The sequence below is a fragment of the Caretta caretta genome, chromosome 1 (assembly GCF_965140235.1).
Source record: "Caretta caretta isolate rCarCar2 chromosome 1, rCarCar1.hap1, whole genome shotgun sequence".
In the NCBI taxonomy this organism is placed as follows: domain Eukaryota; kingdom Metazoa; phylum Chordata; order Testudines; family Cheloniidae; genus Caretta; species Caretta caretta.
In genome coordinates, this window is record NC_134206.1 from 11,951,590 (window position 1) to 11,971,909 (window position 20,320).

At 45.0% G+C, this 20,320-nt stretch overlaps 2 protein-coding genes across 9 annotated transcripts in view; one reads left to right on the forward strand and one right to left on the reverse strand.

Annotated features, from left to right (window-relative positions):
- PPME1 (protein phosphatase methylesterase 1) overlaps nucleotides 1-3,558 on the reverse strand; it is a 46,085-nt gene extending 42,527 nt beyond the window's left edge. For both annotated transcript variants that reach the window (XM_048839177.2, XM_048839169.2), the window contains exon 1: nucleotides 3,396-3,558. In XM_048839177.2, the coding sequence (XP_048695134.1) occupies nucleotides 3,396-3,493 (98 nt within the window). In that variant the 5' untranslated portion in view covers nucleotides 3,494-3,558. The remainder of the gene's footprint in view (nucleotides 1-3,395) is intronic.
- Nucleotides 3,559-3,734: 176 nt separating this feature from the next.
- C2CD3 (C2 domain containing 3 centriole elongation regulator) overlaps nucleotides 3,735-20,320 on the forward strand; it is a 92,405-nt gene continuing 75,819 nt past the window's right edge. For 6 of the 7 annotated variants that reach the window (XM_048839255.2, XM_075125970.1, XM_075125971.1 and 3 more), the window contains exons 1-9: nucleotides 3,735-3,946; nucleotides 9,766-10,035; nucleotides 12,692-12,849; nucleotides 13,206-13,420; nucleotides 14,153-14,388; nucleotides 16,026-16,158; nucleotides 16,991-17,119; nucleotides 19,221-19,365; nucleotides 19,754-19,932. In XM_048839255.2, the coding sequence (XP_048695212.2) occupies nucleotides 3,883-3,946; nucleotides 9,766-10,035; nucleotides 12,692-12,849; nucleotides 13,206-13,420; nucleotides 14,153-14,388; nucleotides 16,026-16,158; nucleotides 16,991-17,119; nucleotides 19,221-19,365; nucleotides 19,754-19,932 (1,529 nt within the window). In that variant the 5' untranslated portion in view covers nucleotides 3,735-3,882. Of the gene's footprint in view, nucleotides 3,947-9,765; nucleotides 10,036-12,691; nucleotides 12,850-13,205; nucleotides 13,421-14,152; nucleotides 14,389-16,025; nucleotides 16,159-16,990; nucleotides 17,120-19,220; nucleotides 19,366-19,753; nucleotides 19,933-20,320 lie in introns of those variants that run through there. The other variant, XM_048839274.2, reaches the window with a different exon arrangement.

A 20,320-nucleotide genomic window follows, 5' to 3' on the forward strand; every position in this document is an offset into this window, starting at 1 on the left:
ACATCTCCACATACAGCCTGCGCAGTGGTGTGATTACTGCTAACCTCCCCTTCTCCAAATCTGCACAGCTATAATCTCTCCCCTCCAGGTCATCCAGAACCCCGCTGCCAAGACCACGTTCCTCTGTGACCGCTATAATCATCTCCTTACCTTGGACACCTCCTTTTCTACCATATAAAAATTCAAGCTGCTTCTCCTCACCTTCAAAACTGTCCTTAACTCCAGCCCATCGCCTCCCCCTCTGTCACTATGCTCCTGCCAAGCTGCTTTCCTGGCCATTTCCTTTCTTTCATCCCTCCTCCTACACCTGGAACAGCCTCACAATTAACATTGGCCAATCTTTCTCTCTCTCTCAGGGCACATCTACACTACAGCAGTACAGCTGCATCTCCATAGTGTAGACACTTCTTGTGTCGATGGAAGGTTTTTCCATTGATGTAGGTAAACCACCTCCTTAAGGAGCAGCAGCTAAGTTGACAGAAGAATTCTTCTGTCAACCTAACTGTATCTACCCTGGGAATTAGGTCAGCTTAGCCATAGGGCTCAGGGGGTGAATTTTTCACTCAGGACTGAGGTAGCCAGGATGCTCTAAATGTTAAGTGTTGACCAGGCCTTCGCTCTCAAATGATACACTTAGACTGGTTTATAAAGCTCACTACCTGTTTGCTCTGTGTTCTGCCATCCCAGACGGTACATTATCACTTCCCAGGAGCAAGGACTTACTCGCCTGGCTGAGTTCACCTACTGCTCAGTGTAGTAAGAGGAGGGCCTGAAACAAAAATTCTTGTATCAGAGGACCCGTCCAAGGCCTGAAGCCTGAACCAAAGTAAATCCTGAACCAAAGTACTTCCAGGTAGCGATAAGAAAAGCTGGGCTGTGAGCCAGAGGCAGGTCCCACTCACAGAAGTTGGCAAGAAAAGGTTGTTATAGGCAAGTGCACACACACATAAGTGCTAATGAGAGGAAATTGTGCCGAGACAGCGGCAAGACACTCCATCGACATAACAAGGAACAGGCAGGTGCATCTTAAAGACAGGGTCAAAAGGACAACATGATGGATAGATTCGTTTGAACTATGATGAATTATCTGTCCTGCAACGGTATAAAAGTAGGTCCCGGAGCGCATATCTTTAACCAGCCTAGGGGGCAGTGGAGTGTCCCGCCACTGACTGAGCTGTGTCCATTGCCAGGGAGCACAAATTCGTAGTATGCCCTGTCGAGTCTATAGGGAACTATTACTGTGCTTCGTTTGACAATAAACGTACCTTACTAGAGTCTGTGGTTTTTGGGGGTTCTCTCGGGGTCTGCTGAGTTAGCTACCTGCGCAGAGCTGGGGCAGCAAGCAGAGGGAACACGCACGCAGCCGACTGTTATCATCGAACAAGAGCGGAGCACCACACTGGTAGCTACCGACAACACCCAGCTTCACGTAGACTCCTGCTGTGTAATAATATTTAAGCTAAACTTGCACAGAGTTTGCACCGGTTAAAAGAGCATTTCTTCATTCACAAATACACACAGCTTCAGAGAAGAATCATAGTTGAAAACGAAGAGATGCCCTGAAATATTTATCTTCACCAGGCTCTGTTCATGAGAGAAGGATGTTGAGAGATCTTAATAATAAAGTGTATTCAATTAGACCAGTGAGTTAAAGGAAAAGGCAGCAGGTAGGCACCAGTTTCAAACTATGACTATTTCAAGTCATCATTGTCAGTTGGTTAGAAGGAACACTAGCTCCCACTTAGACAATGTGCATTAATTAATAGAATCTCTTTGAGTAGGAGTCAAATCAGCCATATGTCTATGTCTTGTCTATGCCAAGCTAAGGAGATGCTCTTTACCATACATAGGTGTTCATCTGTCTAGTTCTCTTCATATAGACAGACAGATGGTCTGACAAGTTAGGTCCAGACACATCTCATAAGCATTTGTGAACGCCCTGATTCAAAACTGAATTTGCAACAAAAACACACAAGAAACACCAAAATTATTAGCGTAAAGTAACCCTCCAGAGAAACTATTCAATCTGCTGAAATACATCTCAAATTAACATGTTAGAATTCCCATCCCATGCCTGAGGCCAATGTCCCAGATGTCCTCTCGCCCACAACCAGCACCCTTGCCTCTCCTGCCAATCCCCACCCACCCTGCAATGGGCACCTTCACCTCCTCTGCCAATCCCTACCACCACCACACAACCAGCACCCACGCCTCCTCTGCCAATCCCCCCACAGGATAAGTATAAAATTAAAGAATTAAAGTTAGCTTCAGTTTGGTTAAGTGTTTGTGTGTTGTAAAGAAGGCCCCAGCCAGCAAATTAAAGAAGGCTGTCAGAATAATAAGTAGGATTACTTGTAGTGCAGGAAGGATGTATGGTTTCAAACTTAACTAATAAAATAAAGAGCTACAGTAAGAAGACAAAGAAAAACTGTCTTAAAAGAAACAAGCTCAAAACTTCCCTCTGTTCTGCTGGGGAGGGGAGGGGAGGGATGGGATGGTGGGGAAAGGAGAAGATAACAAAGGCCTTAGGGAGGAGGCTGTAAATCTTAACTGGATTAAGATTGGAAATAAGGATGAATTGTCTTAAATTGGTTTTTAGCTGAAGTCAGTAATTGGTGATGACATCACTTGTTTGTTAAAGGGTATAAAAGTCAAGCCTTAAAAGGGTTCATTGGTCAGACAGGTTTTAGCACTTTGGAGCCGATCAATAGGTGTCTCAGCACCCCAGGGTTTAGCCCACTTGTAAATATCTCGATCAAATGCTTACAAATGTTTTGTTACTTACTTATTAGTTAGGCTTTTTAGGCATGTTTAGAGCAATGGTATAAATATCATTTGGCCCTTGGATTTAATAAAGGAATTTATGGTTAATTAGTGTTTCGTGGTTTCCCATATCAATATTAATAATTTCAATTACTATTGCCACCACCAACACCCCCGCCCCGCCCCGCCCCGGGCGCCCTCGCCTCCCCCGTCGATCCCCCCCACGCCTCGCAACGGGCGCCCTCGCCTCCCCCGTCCATCCCGCCCCGCCCCCCGCCCCGCAACGGGCGCCCTCGCCTCCCCCGTCGATCCCCCCCCCGCCCCGCAACGGGCGCCCTGGCCTCCCCCGTCGATCCCCCCCCCCGCCCCGCAACGGGCGCCCTCGCCTCCCCCGTCGATCCCCCCCCCCGCCCCGCCCCGCAACGGGCGCCCTCGCCTCCCCCGTCGATCCCCCCCCCCCCCGCCCCGCAACGGGCGCCCTCGCCTCCCCCGTCGATCCCCCCCCCGCCCCGCAACGGGCGCCCTCGCCTCCCCCGTCGATCCCCGCCCCGCCCCGCAACGGGCGCCCTGGCCCCCTCGGCCGATCCCCAACGTCCCCGCGGTAAAATGCCCGGCTCCCCTCCCCCACCTACCCCATGCGCATCTTGGAGCCGGACTGGCCGCCCCCGCCGGGCACGGCGGGCCTGGGGGGCAGGCGGCCCAGGTGCAGGTGCTTCTCCAGGGTCGACATGACGGGCAGAGGCCCAGACAGAACAGCAGGTACCGCCCCCGCCCAGCCAGCAGCACTGCACCCACCCCCCGCCGGAAGTACCCCCTGCCGCGCCACGCCGCGCTGCACCACGGGAAACAGAGTCCACCCCCACTCCTACTCACGGGCGGGGGAGCGCCTCCTCTGCCGGAAGCGTCTGCCCTCGCGCAGCCTCCCCTCGCCGGAAGCGGGGCCGCAGCGCCCCCTGGGAACTGTAGTTCATCTCGGCGGGCTGTGCGGGGCTCTCCCGGGGCTGGCTGACTCTCCCGCCGTGTCCCAGGGGGCCCCGCGGCGAGCTGAGGCGGCGGCGGCGGTTGCCGGGCAGCGGCGGTGGCTGAGAGCCGGGCCTGGCGCGGGGGAGCGGCGGAGGGATGAAGCAGAAGAGGCCGAAGGGCCCCGCTCCCAGGATGGGCGGCGGCGCCCGCAAGAGGCGAGGTGAGAGCCCCGGGGAGCGCCCAGCGGTACCCCGGGGGACAGGGCAGATACCCTGGCTGCGGGGGGGGGGTACCCGGGGGACAGGGCAGATACCCTGGCTGCGGGGGGGGGAGTACCCGGGGGACAGGGCAGATACCCTGGCTGCGGGCCGGGGGTGGCGGGAGTACCCGGGGGACAGGGCAGATACCCTGGCTGCGGGGGGGAGCGGGGCTTGGTACCCTGTAGATACCTGGGGCAGGGATCCGGTAGCAGTTGGTGGCAGTAGGGGCCCATAAGAGGCAGCAGGTCCTGTGATGGGCATCTGAAGGGGTGGGGTGGTAGCACCCTCCATAGCATGATTCGCACCCTAAGCACTGTGTGGGATTGGGGTCATGGGGTGGCAGTACCTTGGGCACCCTGTCGGGAGGTGGTAGTTGCCTGTGTTGGTGCTGTAAGTGTATGGTGCCTTTGGGGATTATAACGTGGTGTGTCGTGCCCTTGAGGTGCAACAGAGGGCTGGGAGCCCCGTATGGGTCTTGGTGATTACTTAAAGACACTTAGGGTATGTCTACACTACGATATTAGGTCGAATTTATAGAAGTCGGTTTTTTAGAAATCGTTTTTATATATTCGAGTGTGTGTCCCCCCACAGAAAATGCTCTAAGTGCATTAAGTGCATTAACTCGGCGGAGTGCTTCCACAGTACCGAGGCAAGCGTCGGCTTCCGGAGCGTTGCACTGTGGGAAGCTATCCCACAGTTCCCGCAGTCTCTGCCGCCCATTGGAATTCTGGGTTGAGGTCCCAATGCCTGATGGGGCTAAAACATTGTCGCGGGTGGTTCTGGGTATGTATCATCAGGCCCCTGTTCCCTCCCTCCCTCCGTGAAAGCAGCAGCAGACAATCGTTTCGTGCCTTTTTTCTTGAGTTACCTGTGCAGACGCCATACCACGGCAAGCATGGAGCCCGCTCAGGTAACCGTCACCGTATGTCTCCTGGGTGCTGGCAGACGTGGTACTGCATTGCTACACAGCAGTAGCAACCCCTTGCCTTGTGGCAGCAGACAGTACAATAGGACTGGCAGCTGTCATCGTCATGTCCGAGGTGCTCCTGGCCGCGTTGGCCAGGAGTGCCTGGCAGACATGGGTGCAGGGACTACATTAGAAGTGACTTGACCAGGTCATTCTCTTTAGTCCTGCAGTCAGTCCTATTGAACCATCTTATGGTGAGCAGGCAGGCAATACGGATTGCTAGTAGTCCTATTGTACCATCTTCTGCCGAGCAGCCATGAGATGTGGATGGCTTGCAGTCCTTCTGCACCATCTGGTGCCAGCCAAAGATGTAAAAGATAGAAGAAGTGGATCAAAACAAGAAATAGACCAGATTTGTTTTGTACTCATTTGCTTCCCCCCCTCCCCCCAGTCTAGGGGTCTCATTCCTCTAGGTCACACTGCAGTCACTCACAGAGAAGGTGCAGCGAGGTAAATCTAGCCATGTATCAATCAGAGGCCAGACCAACCTGCTTGTTCCGATAAGAACAATTACTTAGGTGCACCATTTCTTATTGGAACCCTCCATGAAGTCCTGCCTGAAATACTCCTTGATGTAATGCCACCCCCTTTGTTGATTTTAATTCCCTGTAAGCCATGTTGTCAGTCGCCCCTCCCTCCGTCAGAGCAACGGTAGACAATCGTTCCGCGCCTTTTTTCTGTGCAGACGCCATACCAAGGCAAGCATGGAGGCCGCTCAGCTCACTTTGGCAATTAGGAGCACATTAAACACCACACGCATTATCCAGCAGTATATCCAGCACCAGAAACTGGCAGAGCGATACCAGGCGAGGAGGCAACGTCAGCATGGTCACGTGAGTGATCAGGACATGAACACAGATTTCTCTGAAAACATGGGCCCTGCTAATGCATGCATCATGGTGCTAATGGGGCAGGTTCATGCGGTGGAACGCCGATTCTGGGCTCGGGAAACAAGCACAGACTGGTGGGACCACATAGTGTTGCAGGTCTGGGATGATTCCCAATGGCTGCGAAACTTTCGCATGTGTAAGGGCACTTTCATGGAACTTTGTGACTTGCTTTCCCCTGCCCTGAAGCGCATGAATACCAAGATGAGAGCAGCCTTCACAGTTGAGAAGCAAGTGGCGATAGCCCTGTGGAAGCTTGCAACGCCAGACAGCTACCGGTCAGTTGGGAATCAATTTGGAGTGGGCAAATCTACTGTGGGGGCTGCTGTGATGCAAGTAGCCCACGCAATCAAAGATCTGCTGATATCAAGGGTAGTGACCCTGGGAAATGTGCAGGTCATAGTGGATGGCTTTGCTGCAATGGGATTCCCTAACTGTGGTGGGGTCATAGATGGAACCCATATCCCTGTCTTGGCACCGGAGCACCGAGCCGGCAAGTACATAAACCGCAAGGGGTACTTTTCAATAGTGCTGCAAGCTCTGGTGGATCACAAGGGACTTTTCACCAACATCAACATGGGATGGCCGGGAAAGGTACATGACGCTCGCATCTTCAGGAATTCTGCTCTGTTTCAAAAGCTGCAGGAAGGGACTTTATTCCCAGACCAGAAAATAACTGTTGGGGATGTTGAAATGCGTATAGTTATCCTTGGGGACCCAGCCTACCCCTTAATGCCCTGGCTCATGAAGCTGTACACAGACAGCCTGGACAGTAGTCAGGAGCTCTTCAACTACAGGCTGAGCAAGTGCAGAATGGTGGTAGAATATGCATTTGGATGTTTAAAGGCGCGCTGGCGCAGTTTACTGACTCGCTTAGACCTCAGCGAAACCAATATTCCCACTGTTATTACTGCTTGCTGCGCGCTCCACAATATCTGTGAGAGTAAGGGGGAGATGTTTATGGCTCGGTGGGAGGTTGAGGCAAATCGCCTGGCTGCTGGTTACACGCAGCCAGACACCAGGGCAATTAGAAGAGCACAGGAGGCACAATACACATCAGAGAAGCTTTGAAAACCAGTTTCATGACTGGACAGGCTACGGTGTGAAAGTTCTGTTTGTTTCTCCTTGATGAAACCCCCCACCCCTTGGTTCACTCTACTTCCCTGTAAGCTAACCACCCGCCCCTCTTCCCTTCGATCACCGCGTGCAGAGGCAATAAAGTCATTGTTGCTTCACATTCATGCATTCTTTATTTATTCATCACACAAATAGGGGGATGACTACCAAGGTAGCCCAGGAGGGGTGGTGGAGGAGGGAAGGAAAATGCCACACAGCACTTTAAAAGTTTACAACTTTAAAATTTATTGAATGCCAGCCTTCTGTTTTTTGGGCAATCCTCCGTGGTGGAGTGGCTGGTTGGCCGAAGGCCCCCCTACTGCGTTCTTGGGCGTCTGGGTGAGGAGGCTATGGAACTTGGGGAGGAGGGTGGTTGGTTACACAGGGGCTGTAGCGGCAGTCTGTGCTCCAGCTGTCTTTACTGCAGCTCAACCATACACTGGAGCATATTGGTTTGATCCTCCAGCAGCCTGAGCATTGAATCCTGCCTCCTCTCATCACGCTGCTGCCACATTTGAGCTTCAGCCCTGTCTTCAGCCCGCCACTTACTCTCTTCAGCCCGACACCTCTCCTCCAGGTCATTTTGTGCTTTCCTGCACTCTGACATTATTTGCTTCCACGCATTCATCTGTGCTCTGTCAGTGTGGGAGGACAGCATGAACTCAGAGAACATTTCATCACGAGTGCGTTTTTTTTTTTCTTTCTAATCTTCACTGGCCTCTGCGAAGGAGAAGATCCTATGATCATTGAAACACATGCAGCTGGTGGAGAAAAAAAAGAGACAGCGGTATTTAAAAAGACACATTTTATAAAACAATGGTTACACTCTTTCAGGGTAAACCTTGCTCTTAACATTACATACACAGCACATGTGCTTTCGTTCCAAGGTCGCATTTTGCCTCCCCCCACCGCGTGGCTATCCCCTCAGCTCTCCCCGTGGCTAACAGCGGGGAACATTTCTGTTCAGCCACAGGCAAACAGCCCAGCAGGAACGGGCACCTCTGAGTGTCCCCTGAAGAAAAGCACCCTATTTCAACCAGGTGACCATGAATGATATCTCACTCTCCTGAGGATAACACAGAGAGATAAAGAACGGATGTTGTTTGAACGCCAGCAAACATACACTGCAATGCTTTGTTGTACAATGATTCCCGAGTACGTGCTACTGGCCTGGAGTGGTAAAATGTCCTACCATGGAGGATGCAATAAGGCTGCCCTCCCCAGAAACCTTTTGCAAAGGCTTTGGGAGTACATCCAGGAGAGCCGCAAATGCCAGGGCAAATGAATCCTTTCACATGCTTGCTTTTAAACCATGTATAGTATTTTAAAAGGTACACTCACCGGAGCTCCCTTCTCCGCCTGTCGGGTCCAGGAGGCAGCCTTGGGTGGGTTCGGGGGGTACTGGCTCCAGGTCCAGGGTGAGAAACAGTTCCTGGCTGTCGGGAAAACCGGTTTCTCCGCTTGCGTGCTGTGAGCTATCTACAACCTCATCATCATCATCATCTTCTTCGTCCCTAAAACCTGTTTCCATGTTGCCTCCATCTCCATTGAAGGAGTCAAACAACACGGCTGGGGTAGTGGTGGCTGAACCCCCTAAAATGGCATGCAGCTCATCATAGAAGCGGCACGTTTGGGGCTCTGACCTGGAGCGGTCGTTCGCCTCTCTGGTTTTCTGATAGGCTTGCCTCAGCTCCTTAAGTTTCATGCGGCACTGCTTCAGGTCCCTGTTATGGCCTCTGTCCTTCATGCCCTGGGAGATTTTGACAAAGGTTTTGGCATTTCGAAAACTGGAACAGAGTTCTGATAGCACGGATTCCTCTCCCCATACAGCGATCAGATCCCGTACCTCCCGTTCGGTCCATGCTGGAGCTCTTTTGCGATTCTGGGACTCCATCATGGTCACCTCTGCTGATGAGCTCTGCACGGTCACCTGCAGCTTGCCACGCTGGCCAAACAGGAAATGAGATTCAAAAGTTCGCGGTTCTTTTCCTGTCTACCTGGCCAGTGCATCTTAGTTGAGAGTGCTGTCCAGAGCGGTCACAATGGAGCACTCTGGGATAGCTCCCGAAGGCCAATGCCGTTGAATTGTGTCCACAGTACCCCAAATTCGACCCGGCAAGGCCGATTTAAGAGCTAATCCACTTGTCGGGGTGGAGTAAGGAAATCGATTTTAAGAGCCCTTTAAGTCGAAAAAAAGGGCTTCATCGTGTGGACGGGTGCAGGTTTACATCGATTTAATGCTGCTAAATTCGACCTAAAGTCCTAGTGTAGACCAGGGCTTAGGTAATAGGGAGTACCTTTATTGGAGCAACAGGTACCCTAAGGGCACGCTTGGGTCAAGACAGTCTCCATGCATACGGTGGGCACCCTGGTGATGCAGAAGGGATCTGGAGGATGTCATTCTATCATCCAGGGAGGTCATTCACTGAAGGATGGTGGGGGGCATTGCAGGGCAGTATTGAACAGACCAGTTGCAACAGCAGCACTTTCCGGCTTCATTGGCACTAATGGATGGCTTTGCACGGAACAATCGTAGTCTCAGTGGTGGTGTGAATGTTAATTGTTGCAACAAATTTTGTATGTGAACACCAGGTGTGTTACAGTCATGCCAAGAATCTGCAATGCACAAATGTTGTAGGCCATAATGTTCTAAATATCTATAGGGTAACCCTAAGTATAGCATAGAATGATAGACATATCTGCAGAATAAACACCAAGTATTTTTTTAACTCTGTAAAGTGATCTGCATCTCAAATATACTACTTACATTTATATTTTCGAGAAATAATACTGTGTTATATCTCCACAGGTGTCAGTGATATCTCCCCTTCTACAAGTTTACCACCTCTTGTTGAAGGCCAGTTGCGTTGTTTTCTCAAGTTAACAGTCAGTAAAATCTTATGGATGGTCTCTAAACCGCCTACTTCTGTTCTCATCCGGGTGAGGTGGTGGGGGGAGACATCAGATGGTACGCTGTTTAATCCCAGGAATACTTCACAGACTGAGCAAAAAGCAGTGAAAACCACCACCCGCTATGCAATTCGCTGTGGGCCAAAACAGTTTGCCTCATACCTGACAGGTACAACAGCTGTATCCTCTGTATTAATTTTGCAGTTGAAATTGTTTGTATATGGCAACTATTCAGTAGACTTTAGCAGGAATTGGGAAGTGCATTAATAAGTAATAAAACATAACTTAATTTTATTTTTACTGAATCTAAAAGATGGTTTTATGTAGTGTCTTATGTTTGATATTTCAAAGGGCATTGCATGTTTATAACCCTCAGGAGAATCATCAAAATAAAAAGCTATTCCATACTACTAGATGTTCTTAAATATACTTGTAGATTGATCATGGCAAAAGTATTCAAGAGACAGAGTGACAGCTCTGTGTCTCTGGCCAAAGAATTGTCACAATAAGCATCCTGTGTTTCTGCAGCTGAAATGTCATGAAGACAAAACGATCCCATCAAGTGCCTTTTAAAAAAACCAAAAACTTTAAGGCCCCAATCCTCCAGCAAGCTCTGTATCACCTTACACTTGTATGAACCTTTATTGGAGGATTGGGGTCTTAAGTAGTTTAAGTGCTTCTGTGCGATATTATTACTTGTAAGTATGTAACCCATATTTATAGTAATTTCTTAGCAGTATAACATTTCTCTACCTGTTACATGTCTTAGTAATAATACTCTTTATCTAGTGCTTTTCATCCCTAGAGCTCAGTGCTTTACAAAGGAGGCAAAGTATCATCTCTATTTTACAGATGGGGAAACTGATGCATACAGGGGAAAGTGACTTGCCTGTTGTCACCCATCAAACCAGAGCCAAGGATTAAACCCAGGTCCCCGGAATCCCTATCAAGTGCTCCATCCACTAGACCTCATTGTCTCGCATATAGTCCCCCTCTCCCTATTTTAATTATGCTTTTTTGTTTTGTTTTTTCGCATTTCATTCTGGTTTTTAATTTTGAAGTTTTAATTATATTTTAACTAGGGCTATCAAGTAATTAAAACATTCACAATTGTGTGATTAAATAAATGAATTGCCATTAATCATGTGATTAATCGTGCAGTTAATAATAGAATACCATTTATTTAAATATATTTGGATGCTTTCTACATTTTCACATATATTTAAATTATAACATAGAATACAGAGTGTACAGTGATCACTTTATATTTATTTTTTATTACAAATATTTTCACGGTAAAAAACAAAAGAAATAGTATTTTTCAGTTCACCTCAGACGCATACTGTAGTGCAATCTCTTTATCATGAAAGTTGAACTTACAAATGCAGAATTATGTACAAAAAAAACCTGCATTCAAAAATAAAACAATATAAAACTTTAGAACCTGCAAGTCCACTCAGTCCTACATGTTCAGCCAATCACTCAGACAAACAAGTTTGTTTACATTTGCAGAAGATAATGCTGATTACAAGGTCATCTGAAAGTGAGAGCAGGCATTCACAATATACTGTTGTAGCTGGTGTCGCAAGATATTTACGTGCTAGATGCACTAAAGATTCATATGTGCTTTCATGATTCCACAGGACATGCATGCACGCTGATGATGGTTCTGCTCGATAATGATCCAAAGCAGTGCAGACTAATTTGTGTTCATTTTCATCATCTGAGACAAATGCCACCAGCAGACAGTTGATTTTCTTTTTTGATGGTTCAGGTTCTATAGTTTCTGCATCGGAGTGTTGCTCTTTTAAGACTTCTGAAAGCATGCTCTGCCCCTTGTCCCTCTCTGATTTTGGAAGGCACTTCAGATTCTTAAACCTTGGGTCGAGTGCTGTAACTATCTTTAGAAATCTCACATTGGTACCTTCTTTGCGTTTTGTCAGATCTGCAGTGAAAGTGTTCTTAAAACGAACAACATGTGCTTGGTCATCATCCGAGACTGCTACAACGTGAAATATATGGCAGAATGCATGCAAAACAGAGTAGGAGACATACAATTGTCCCCTAAAGAATTCAGTCACAAATTTAATTAACGCATTATTTTTTTAACAAGCGTCATCAGCATGGAAGCATGTCCTCTGGAATAGTGGCCAAAGCATGAAGGGGCACACAAATATTTAGCATATCTGGCACATAAATACCTTGCAATGCCAGGTACAAAAGTGCCATGGGAATGCCTGTTCTCGCTTTCAGGTGACGTAAATAAGAAGCAGGCAGCATTATCTCCCGTAAATGTAAACAAACTTGTTTGTCTGAGCGATTGGCTGAACAAGAAGTAGGACTGAGTGAACTTGTAGACTCTAAAGTTTTATATTGTTTTGTTTTTGAGTGCAGTTATGTAACAAAAAATCTATATTTGTAAATTGCACTTTCATGATAAAGAGATTGCACTACTACGCTACTTGTAAAATACTATTTTTGTTTATCATTTTTACAGTGCAAATATTTGTAATCAAAGTAATAATATAAAGTGAGCACTGTACACTTTGTATTCTGTGTTGTAATTTAAATCAATATATTTGAAAATGTAGAAAAGCATCCAAAAATATTTAATAAATTTCAATTGGTATTCTGTTGTTTAGCCTTGCGATTAAAACTGCAATTAATTTTTTTAATCACGATTAATTTTTTTGAGTTAATCTCATGAGGTAAATGCGATTAATTGACAGCCCTAATTTTAACTGCAATATTGTTGTTGTTCACAAAGGGTTTTTTAATATGTTGTCTTATGCCAGATCTAAGTTAGCTGTTCCTGTCTCCTGTAGATATGGGTGTTCTTTTGTTGGAGGTAATGACCAAACCTGACCATCTTCCAATTGGTAGAGCTCAAATCAATGGACTATCACAACTATCTCCAAGCCACCCAATCAGTGGATTTTTCACTGTTATTTCACCAACATCTGAGAAATTAGGAGAACTGCAGGTAGTACTGAAATCTCTTTCTCCACAACTCACCTGAGCCAGCCAAGATTTTAAAAAATTGGTGCCTAGAATTAGACTTGTAAACCTATATTTAACCTTAAGTATTTGTTTTTGAAAGTCCTGCTTCTGGGCTATATTCCCTTGAAGAAACTGATTCCTTTGATTGAAAATGTGTAATGTGAACTAACTGCTTGTAAATATTCCAGAGATTAAGCTAGTATCTAACATAACTGTATCGAATACATAGCCTCTTGTACGGGAAATGCAGCATGCTATGTAATACGGAAAGAAAAACAACTGTAGAATGTTTGGCACATTTAATTAAAAAGCACATTCTTCTTACATTGTGTCTTTCAGGTATCTCTAGTCTTAGAGCCCTTGTCTGAAACCTATGACAGTAGCAGCTCCATCCCAACCACAGATGTGAGTTTAGACATTGCTGCTTCTGCTCAGGGAACCAGAGGAATGACTGAATCCAGCAAGACTCCGTTTCTTGCTCCTGCACAACTGCATGGACCACCTGGTATGGCTGGAAGAGAGTCTGTTAACAGTAGCAGGGCCGCTACTCCAAGGTAACTTTTTTTTTCCAGATAAAATAAAGGAATGTCTTTTCATTTCAAATGTTTTATTAAGCATCAGCAATGTGTTTATGACTAAGGCTGTAAGAAAATCATGGGCCGCAATTTTGTTGTGGAAATAGCAACTTTATAAAGCTTCCACAAATTCGAGTGGTGGTGTGCCCCATGCTCCAGGTCACACCGCCGCTCACTCAGATTTGGACCAACTGACCCTCCATCACACTTACCTTCAAGAGCAGAGCGGGAACACACGGCGTGTCTTTTGTACTGACCACCCCACAACCACAACTCTAACAAACCAGCTGCTATTTTTGAACCAAACAATCAAAACTTTTTTACAGCCTTATATATGACTCATGGATTAAGAAGTACATCCATGTGTAGTCTAAATCATGTTGTAATTAGGCATGTAAGAAAAGAATAAAGGGCCAGATCCTCACCTGATATAAATCTGCAAAGCCCCATTGACTTCATTGGAGCTATGTGGTTTACATAAGCTGAAGATGTGGCCCATAATGTTTTAATTATAATTTAAGTCAGCATATTTCATAGTTCGAATGTAAGAACGGAAGTCAGGATTTCCTCTATGCAGCCAAATACAAATATGTCATGTTTTTCTTTGAGGTGGGGGATACAGTACTCTGATTAAGGAATGTGCATAAGAGTTTGAGGAGCACTATATTTACAAATCAACTTTGGGTTTTACTAAACTTTCTTTTTAAATAGAGGAATAGACCACCTGCTCTTTCAAGAGAATTCTGAGAACATAAAGAACAGTTTCTCTGGGTCTCAGCATCGTCTGATTTTACCAGATGAAAATTTAAAAGTGAATCCTCCAAAGAAACAGGCATCATTTCCCAACAGTTCTGATCTTGAATTGCAAGCAGGAACACCTGTGGGGAGCCACAGTAATGCACATGTGCTGTCTTTGCACAACCCAACTACAAAAGACCTCCTTTCAGGTTTGTAAATATTTGCCATCAGGGTTTAGGTTTCATTTGAAACTGTACTCATTAAGCTCATTAATATTTCAGCTAGCTGACATGTGATACAAGTTGGTGCTCTTGTAAAACTGAAGGCTTCAGGATAAGTGTTTCTTATAATGTTCTAGAGACAGTATTTGGAACTTAAACTGACAGTCAAAACACTTTTTGTATTTAATATATAAAGATTTAATTTAGTGCTGGTCCTATTGGGATCCAGGAAGTGGGCGGGCGAAAGCCCACCCACTGCTAAAGGACCCCCCTCAGCCTAAGGGGAGGATCCACAGGACCTGGAAGCCAAGTGATTCTGGGGGACAACTAATGAAATAACAGGGACAGGAGTGTGGTCAAAGGGTAAAACGAAGGGAACCTGACGGGGACATCGAGCAGAGATCCCCAGACAGCGCCCACTGCTCCTTGAAGGCGTCAAGGGAGCCAGTGGACGCCGCCCAGAGGAACTCTGCCCAGATATGTGAACGGACAGAGGGTCGGAAATAGGCCCCACAGTCACAGGAGGCCCCGTTGGCCAACTTCCTCTCCCTGGTTTTATAGATGGCCACTTTAGCCAAGGCCAGGAGGAGGTTGACCAGATGGTCCCTTGACTGTGGGGCCATGGATAGGGAGTGCGTAGATAAGGAGGTGAGGGGAAAAGTGCAGCCAGAAACGTAACAGGATATCTGTGAGGAGCTGGAATAGAGGCTGCAGCCTGGCGCACTCCAGGTAAACATGCGCCAGGGTCTCCCTTGCGCTGCAGAAAGGGGCAGGTGTCTGGGACGGGGTAAACCGTGCCAAGTACACACCCATGCTCCTGGCCCTGTGAAGGAGCAGCCAACTGATATCCCCGGCGGGCTTCGGGACTGGTGGCAGGTGGCCTGATTATCCATAGAACAGGTATAGTATGGGCAGCAGCTGTACAAACTACCTCATCCTGTCCTACCTCATACTGCCTCATCTCTGACCTGGAGGAACAAGAAGGGAATATCAGTCTCCTAGCCTATTTAATCCTTGATTTTATCTGCTGAGATGGCTATTAAGAGTGCAAACTGTTAGTGGGATTTTTTCTATGCGATCAGCACTTGTTTGATAAGAATTGGACTTAGATCACTAACTTAGTTGCTACAGGCCACCAAATTAGCTGTCAGGCTTTAGTATTATTAGCTCACTGTCATCCTGAGCTGGATTTAGATGAGTAAATTAGCAATGGAAGCTTCCCATATCCTATTGCCAATTTTCTGAGCTGTCCATTGTATTTACTGAGAAATCTTGAAATTGGACTGCTAGTGAGGAACCTTTGGATGTCAAGCCAACCTTCCATGGGTTAATCTGGCTACCATACCTACCGTACCCTCTCTCCACCATCTGGTTCAGACTATCTAGCACAAGTGAGTTGTGCCTCATACTGCCCTGTGCTCAAGACTGAAGTAGGCTCCCTCTAACTCCCCGTTGTGTTATATGTTTTATGGTATATAGCAAGTTTAATCTCCAATATGTCAAGGGCTCTTTATAATGACAGACATTGATATAAAATTTACATCTGGCATATTTACTTTGTGTGCACATGGCTTTTCTGTTTTAAATTACATTTTAATTTTGAGTTTTTATTCTTTATTTTCCAGCTCTTCTGGATCAAGGCAATAAACTCCGCAATGCCATGGCTGTTTCTGCATTGAAATCCAGCCCAGATACTGACGTTGAGTTGAATGAAGTGCATCCTTCTGTAAAGAGAGACACTTTCAAAGCAACAGCAAAGTGAGCTTGAAGGAGGGAGTGTGTTTTACTTCCAAGCCATAAATTTCAAGGCATTATCATATTTTCCTATAATGATGTGATTTGTCTCACATCTTTCAGAATTCTTATTCAAACAGTTGTAAATAAGTGCCTGTATTTCACCTCACCAGTTGCAGTCCATATTGGTAATGACTTAACGTCAGTGCCATCTGAAGGTCATTCAGTGATCTGTCTGATATGAGTGAGTAGGTCTCTTCGTGATGTACAGGTATCTACAATTGGCAACCTTGCTGGTAGTTTAAGCAGAGTCAAAAGGTTACCTGAGTTTAGAGGCTGAGATACCCAGTCAGACCTAAAAGAGATACCACAGTTTGAAGCATGTTTGGTAGGGAGACAGTTTCCGCGCTGCTGCCTATGCTATATTTGATTTGTAAATAAGTAGAGGATTTCAGTCTCCCCAGGAATGTTGATCAGGCACCTTTCATGAGCACTTCAAAAAAATAAAAAGAGAAAGAATGAGAAAAAGCATAGAGAGCCTGCAGCTGCTATGTTTATATTGCAGGATTGGGCTGCACTTTTGGCACATTATAAACTTATACTTACAATTTTTGATCCAAAGTTGTAACTTTAAGTCAAATCTACCTAGTGTTGTACAACAGAATTTGTCCTTTTTGTACTTAGGGAGTTAAAATGCAAATAGAAACACACTGTATATAGGTTTTTATTTGTGCTAAATGAGAGAAAATCTGTTTATTTGATAGCTAAAATGAATAAAATCTGGAACAAACCAGAAACACTTATTATCCTTATTCCTCCTCCTGATCCCTCTTCACTGGAATAACTGGTCATCCAGGAGCCTTAAAACCTTGGACCCTGATGTTACATCCACTGCTGAAGATCCACTTCTCCTAGCATCTGAATACACAGTTCAAGAATTTGACTCCCATGCTGAAAAAAGAGCAATACAACTACTACTGGGCAGGTGAGTGCCATGGCAGGCATTGAGATGTTGTCGTAAACATTCCCAAAATGACCCAGTTATCTATTTCTTGTATTATATGGGATACTGGTTAAGTCAGTGCATCCTCTCCATCATTGCTGGAAATATTTTGGAGTACGGGGTTATCGGGTGGTGGTAAGAGAAAATATTTTACACTTGGAGTTTGTGCCCACTTTTGTGAGGGTTTTTTGTTCAAGCAATATAACTGATGTTGTTGGAAGACTAAGCACTGTTTCTAGTGCAAATTGATTTGTAGTTACTTATGTTTTGCCTGCAGAGATACTAGGCAAATGTTAGGCAAAAAATATACAATCTAGACTTTAAGCAAAATAGAGAATGGCACTAGTTATATTTACCCTTTGCCCAATTATTAATTTGCCTCTTCTCCACTCTTAATCCAAAGAGTTGCTTACGTTTTTATGTGGCTTTTAAGTGGCTTTTCAAGATAGTGTATATACACATGTACACAATATATATATATTTTTAAAACACCATCCTTAACTGTTGTTGAAACCTAAATTAACTTTTTTTTTTTAATTACTTTTCCCCATTTATAATTGCTTCCTTTTTGCATTTCATTCAGTTAAATAGTGAAGCCAAGTTAGGCCCTCATCCTGCAAAGATTTATATATTTTAGTACATTTAATAACTTAGAAGTTAAATTAAGTAAAAACTTAATAGACATGAGTGGTGCCATTGACTTCACTGGAGCTACTTGCACACACAAAGTTAAGAATGTGCTTAAATCTTTGCAGATTCAGAATCCTAATCAGTTTCCCTTTCTGGTTTTCTTGCCATTGTGTTCTTGTATTTTCCCACTTTGAGGGAAAGTTAAATTTTTTTTTTCATTTTTTTTTTTTTTGGTGCCAGCAAAATCAGTGAAAATCTGTCTTTTCACTTTTTTTGTAAACTCCCCTTCTTTTTATTTAACAGTCTAACGTATTGGAGGAATATCCAGATTTTAGATTGACGCTTGTGAATGGTACCATATTGACAGCCTTGGAAAATGCAGTTGTTGCTCTGTTCCAAAGCTAGGAGCACAAGAAGTGTTCCACTAATGTACCTTTACCCTGTTCCCAATGAACAATGTGAGAGTTGGCTCTCCATGCCCATGCAAATCTGGGTGTCTGAGTGCTATCCTGACGTTCAAATGTGGTGGTGAAGTTGTGTGCTGAAATTGAGAACTTCCTAATGGGAATTGGACTGACATTCACCAGCTCATCTCAGAAAAGGGGCAGGTTTAAAATACCACTTTGTGAAAACTTTTTAAAAAGTAGGTTATTAATAATGTTTTTTGGGGAAAAGGGATGCTTTTTAATTCAGGGCATTGGTAATGGGGTATGAAGCCTTTCACTTCTACAGTAAGTCACTAGCAGATATCCAGCCAGGTTGGTAGTAACTGAAAGTTGTTGTTATCTGGTAGCTATTCAGTGACTTATTCAACTTGCCACTCCTAAGTCCTGCCCCCTTTTGACAGTTTTAGAAGCAAGGCCAAAGACTCAAGGGCCAATGGAAAGCAGGCTACCCATTAATCCCTTTAGGACAGTGATACTCAGACCTCAATGGATCAAATTAGCGATCAACATTACCCAAAAGAGCCACAGTAGTGTCGATTCATTCTTTCATTTACAATTATTATATCTCACAGCAAAATTACTGACCAACTATTCTGTAATTGTTTAATAACATAGCAAATGCATCCTGATTAGTTAATAAGTTAGATTAGTTAATAATTAAATCATACAGTGTTTTAATATCATGAGCTGCAAAAAGCTGCAGGAGACACATTAAAGAGACGCTTGTGGCTCCCAAGCCTCAGCCTGCTTTAGGAGGCTTTAGGAGTTCTATTCAGATCAGGTTTGAGACACATTGTGAGGGAAGCTTGTTTTGTTTCTGCCTGTGCCATATCTCTTACCTGGACTCTTCATTACTGTCAAGCACTATCTTCACTGTTGCTAGTTTGAACATCACAACTAAGTTCAAATCTGGATATAAAGGTGGCTGTTCTATAAACAATGCCATTAGAATTTATATGAAACTGCTATATTAAGAGGGATATTTTTTCCTCCTCTTGTGTCCACAGTGCTGATTTATCCCCTGTGCATATCTGGGATGGGACAGGTTCCCCTCCAGAATCTCTCTCTGCAGGAAGTGAGGTGTATGACAGTGAGCTGAATGATCCTCACTATGATCAGAGTCTCCTGGAGAATTTGTTTTACACAGCTCATGTAAGTGGGGGACGAGGGGAAGATGCTTAGGCCACAGTGCTATAGTAAAAGAAAATCAAGACATCCGATGAGAAGGAAGATAGATGTCTTAGTATCTATAAGGCATTTTTGTAATGTAGCCTATAGAAGTTTGCCAATATATTAAAAATTACATTAAAAACTGATAAAAGAACATTATTAAGATGACAGTCAAGCACTCACATCGGGAAATGCCAGAACAAAGAATGCCCATGCAACGTTAATTCTGTCCCCTTGTGAGTATGCTTTTTGATAGTCTGATTACATTATCACATGCTATTTTTCCCACCCTCATTTATTGTGGCTGTTGTGTACCTTTTGTTGGCGTTGATAATAATAAATTTTTATTTTTTCTGATATCTCTTTTTAGAAGTCTGATACCAGTTTAAGTGACTTCCTCAGTGATGATGAGGATGTTATATCATCTAAAAAAATAATCAGGACAAAAAAGCTTGTGAAAGGTGACCACGAAAACCATCAGAGGTCACAAAAAACTTTGGATTCTAGCATCTGTGATCAGAAAGAAAAGGCAACAGAAATGAAACCCAGGTGAACAGTTCAGTTACAGACTCCTTTGTGCAGTAGCCGCCAATCATAAGTTGCCATTAGCAATAGTCATGCAGTGGTTCTCAATCCACGGCTTGTAGCAGAGCTCAGTTGGGAGGGTATCCTGTCTTATGCAGTTAGAATTGCATGGAAAGAAAACGTCTGCACTTTTCCTTCTTTACTGTAAGTAAATAACACATTTTAATTTAGAAGCCACCTTCATTATCTGCAACTTACATACTTTGACTGTAAAGGGTGAGTAAAAAACTTTTGTGATGAAAAGTGCAGTACAGTGAAAAAACAAATGTGCGTATTCACGTATTGTGAACCATGCATCCGATGAAGTGAGCTGTAGCTCACGAAAGCTTATGCTCAAATAAATTGGTTAGTC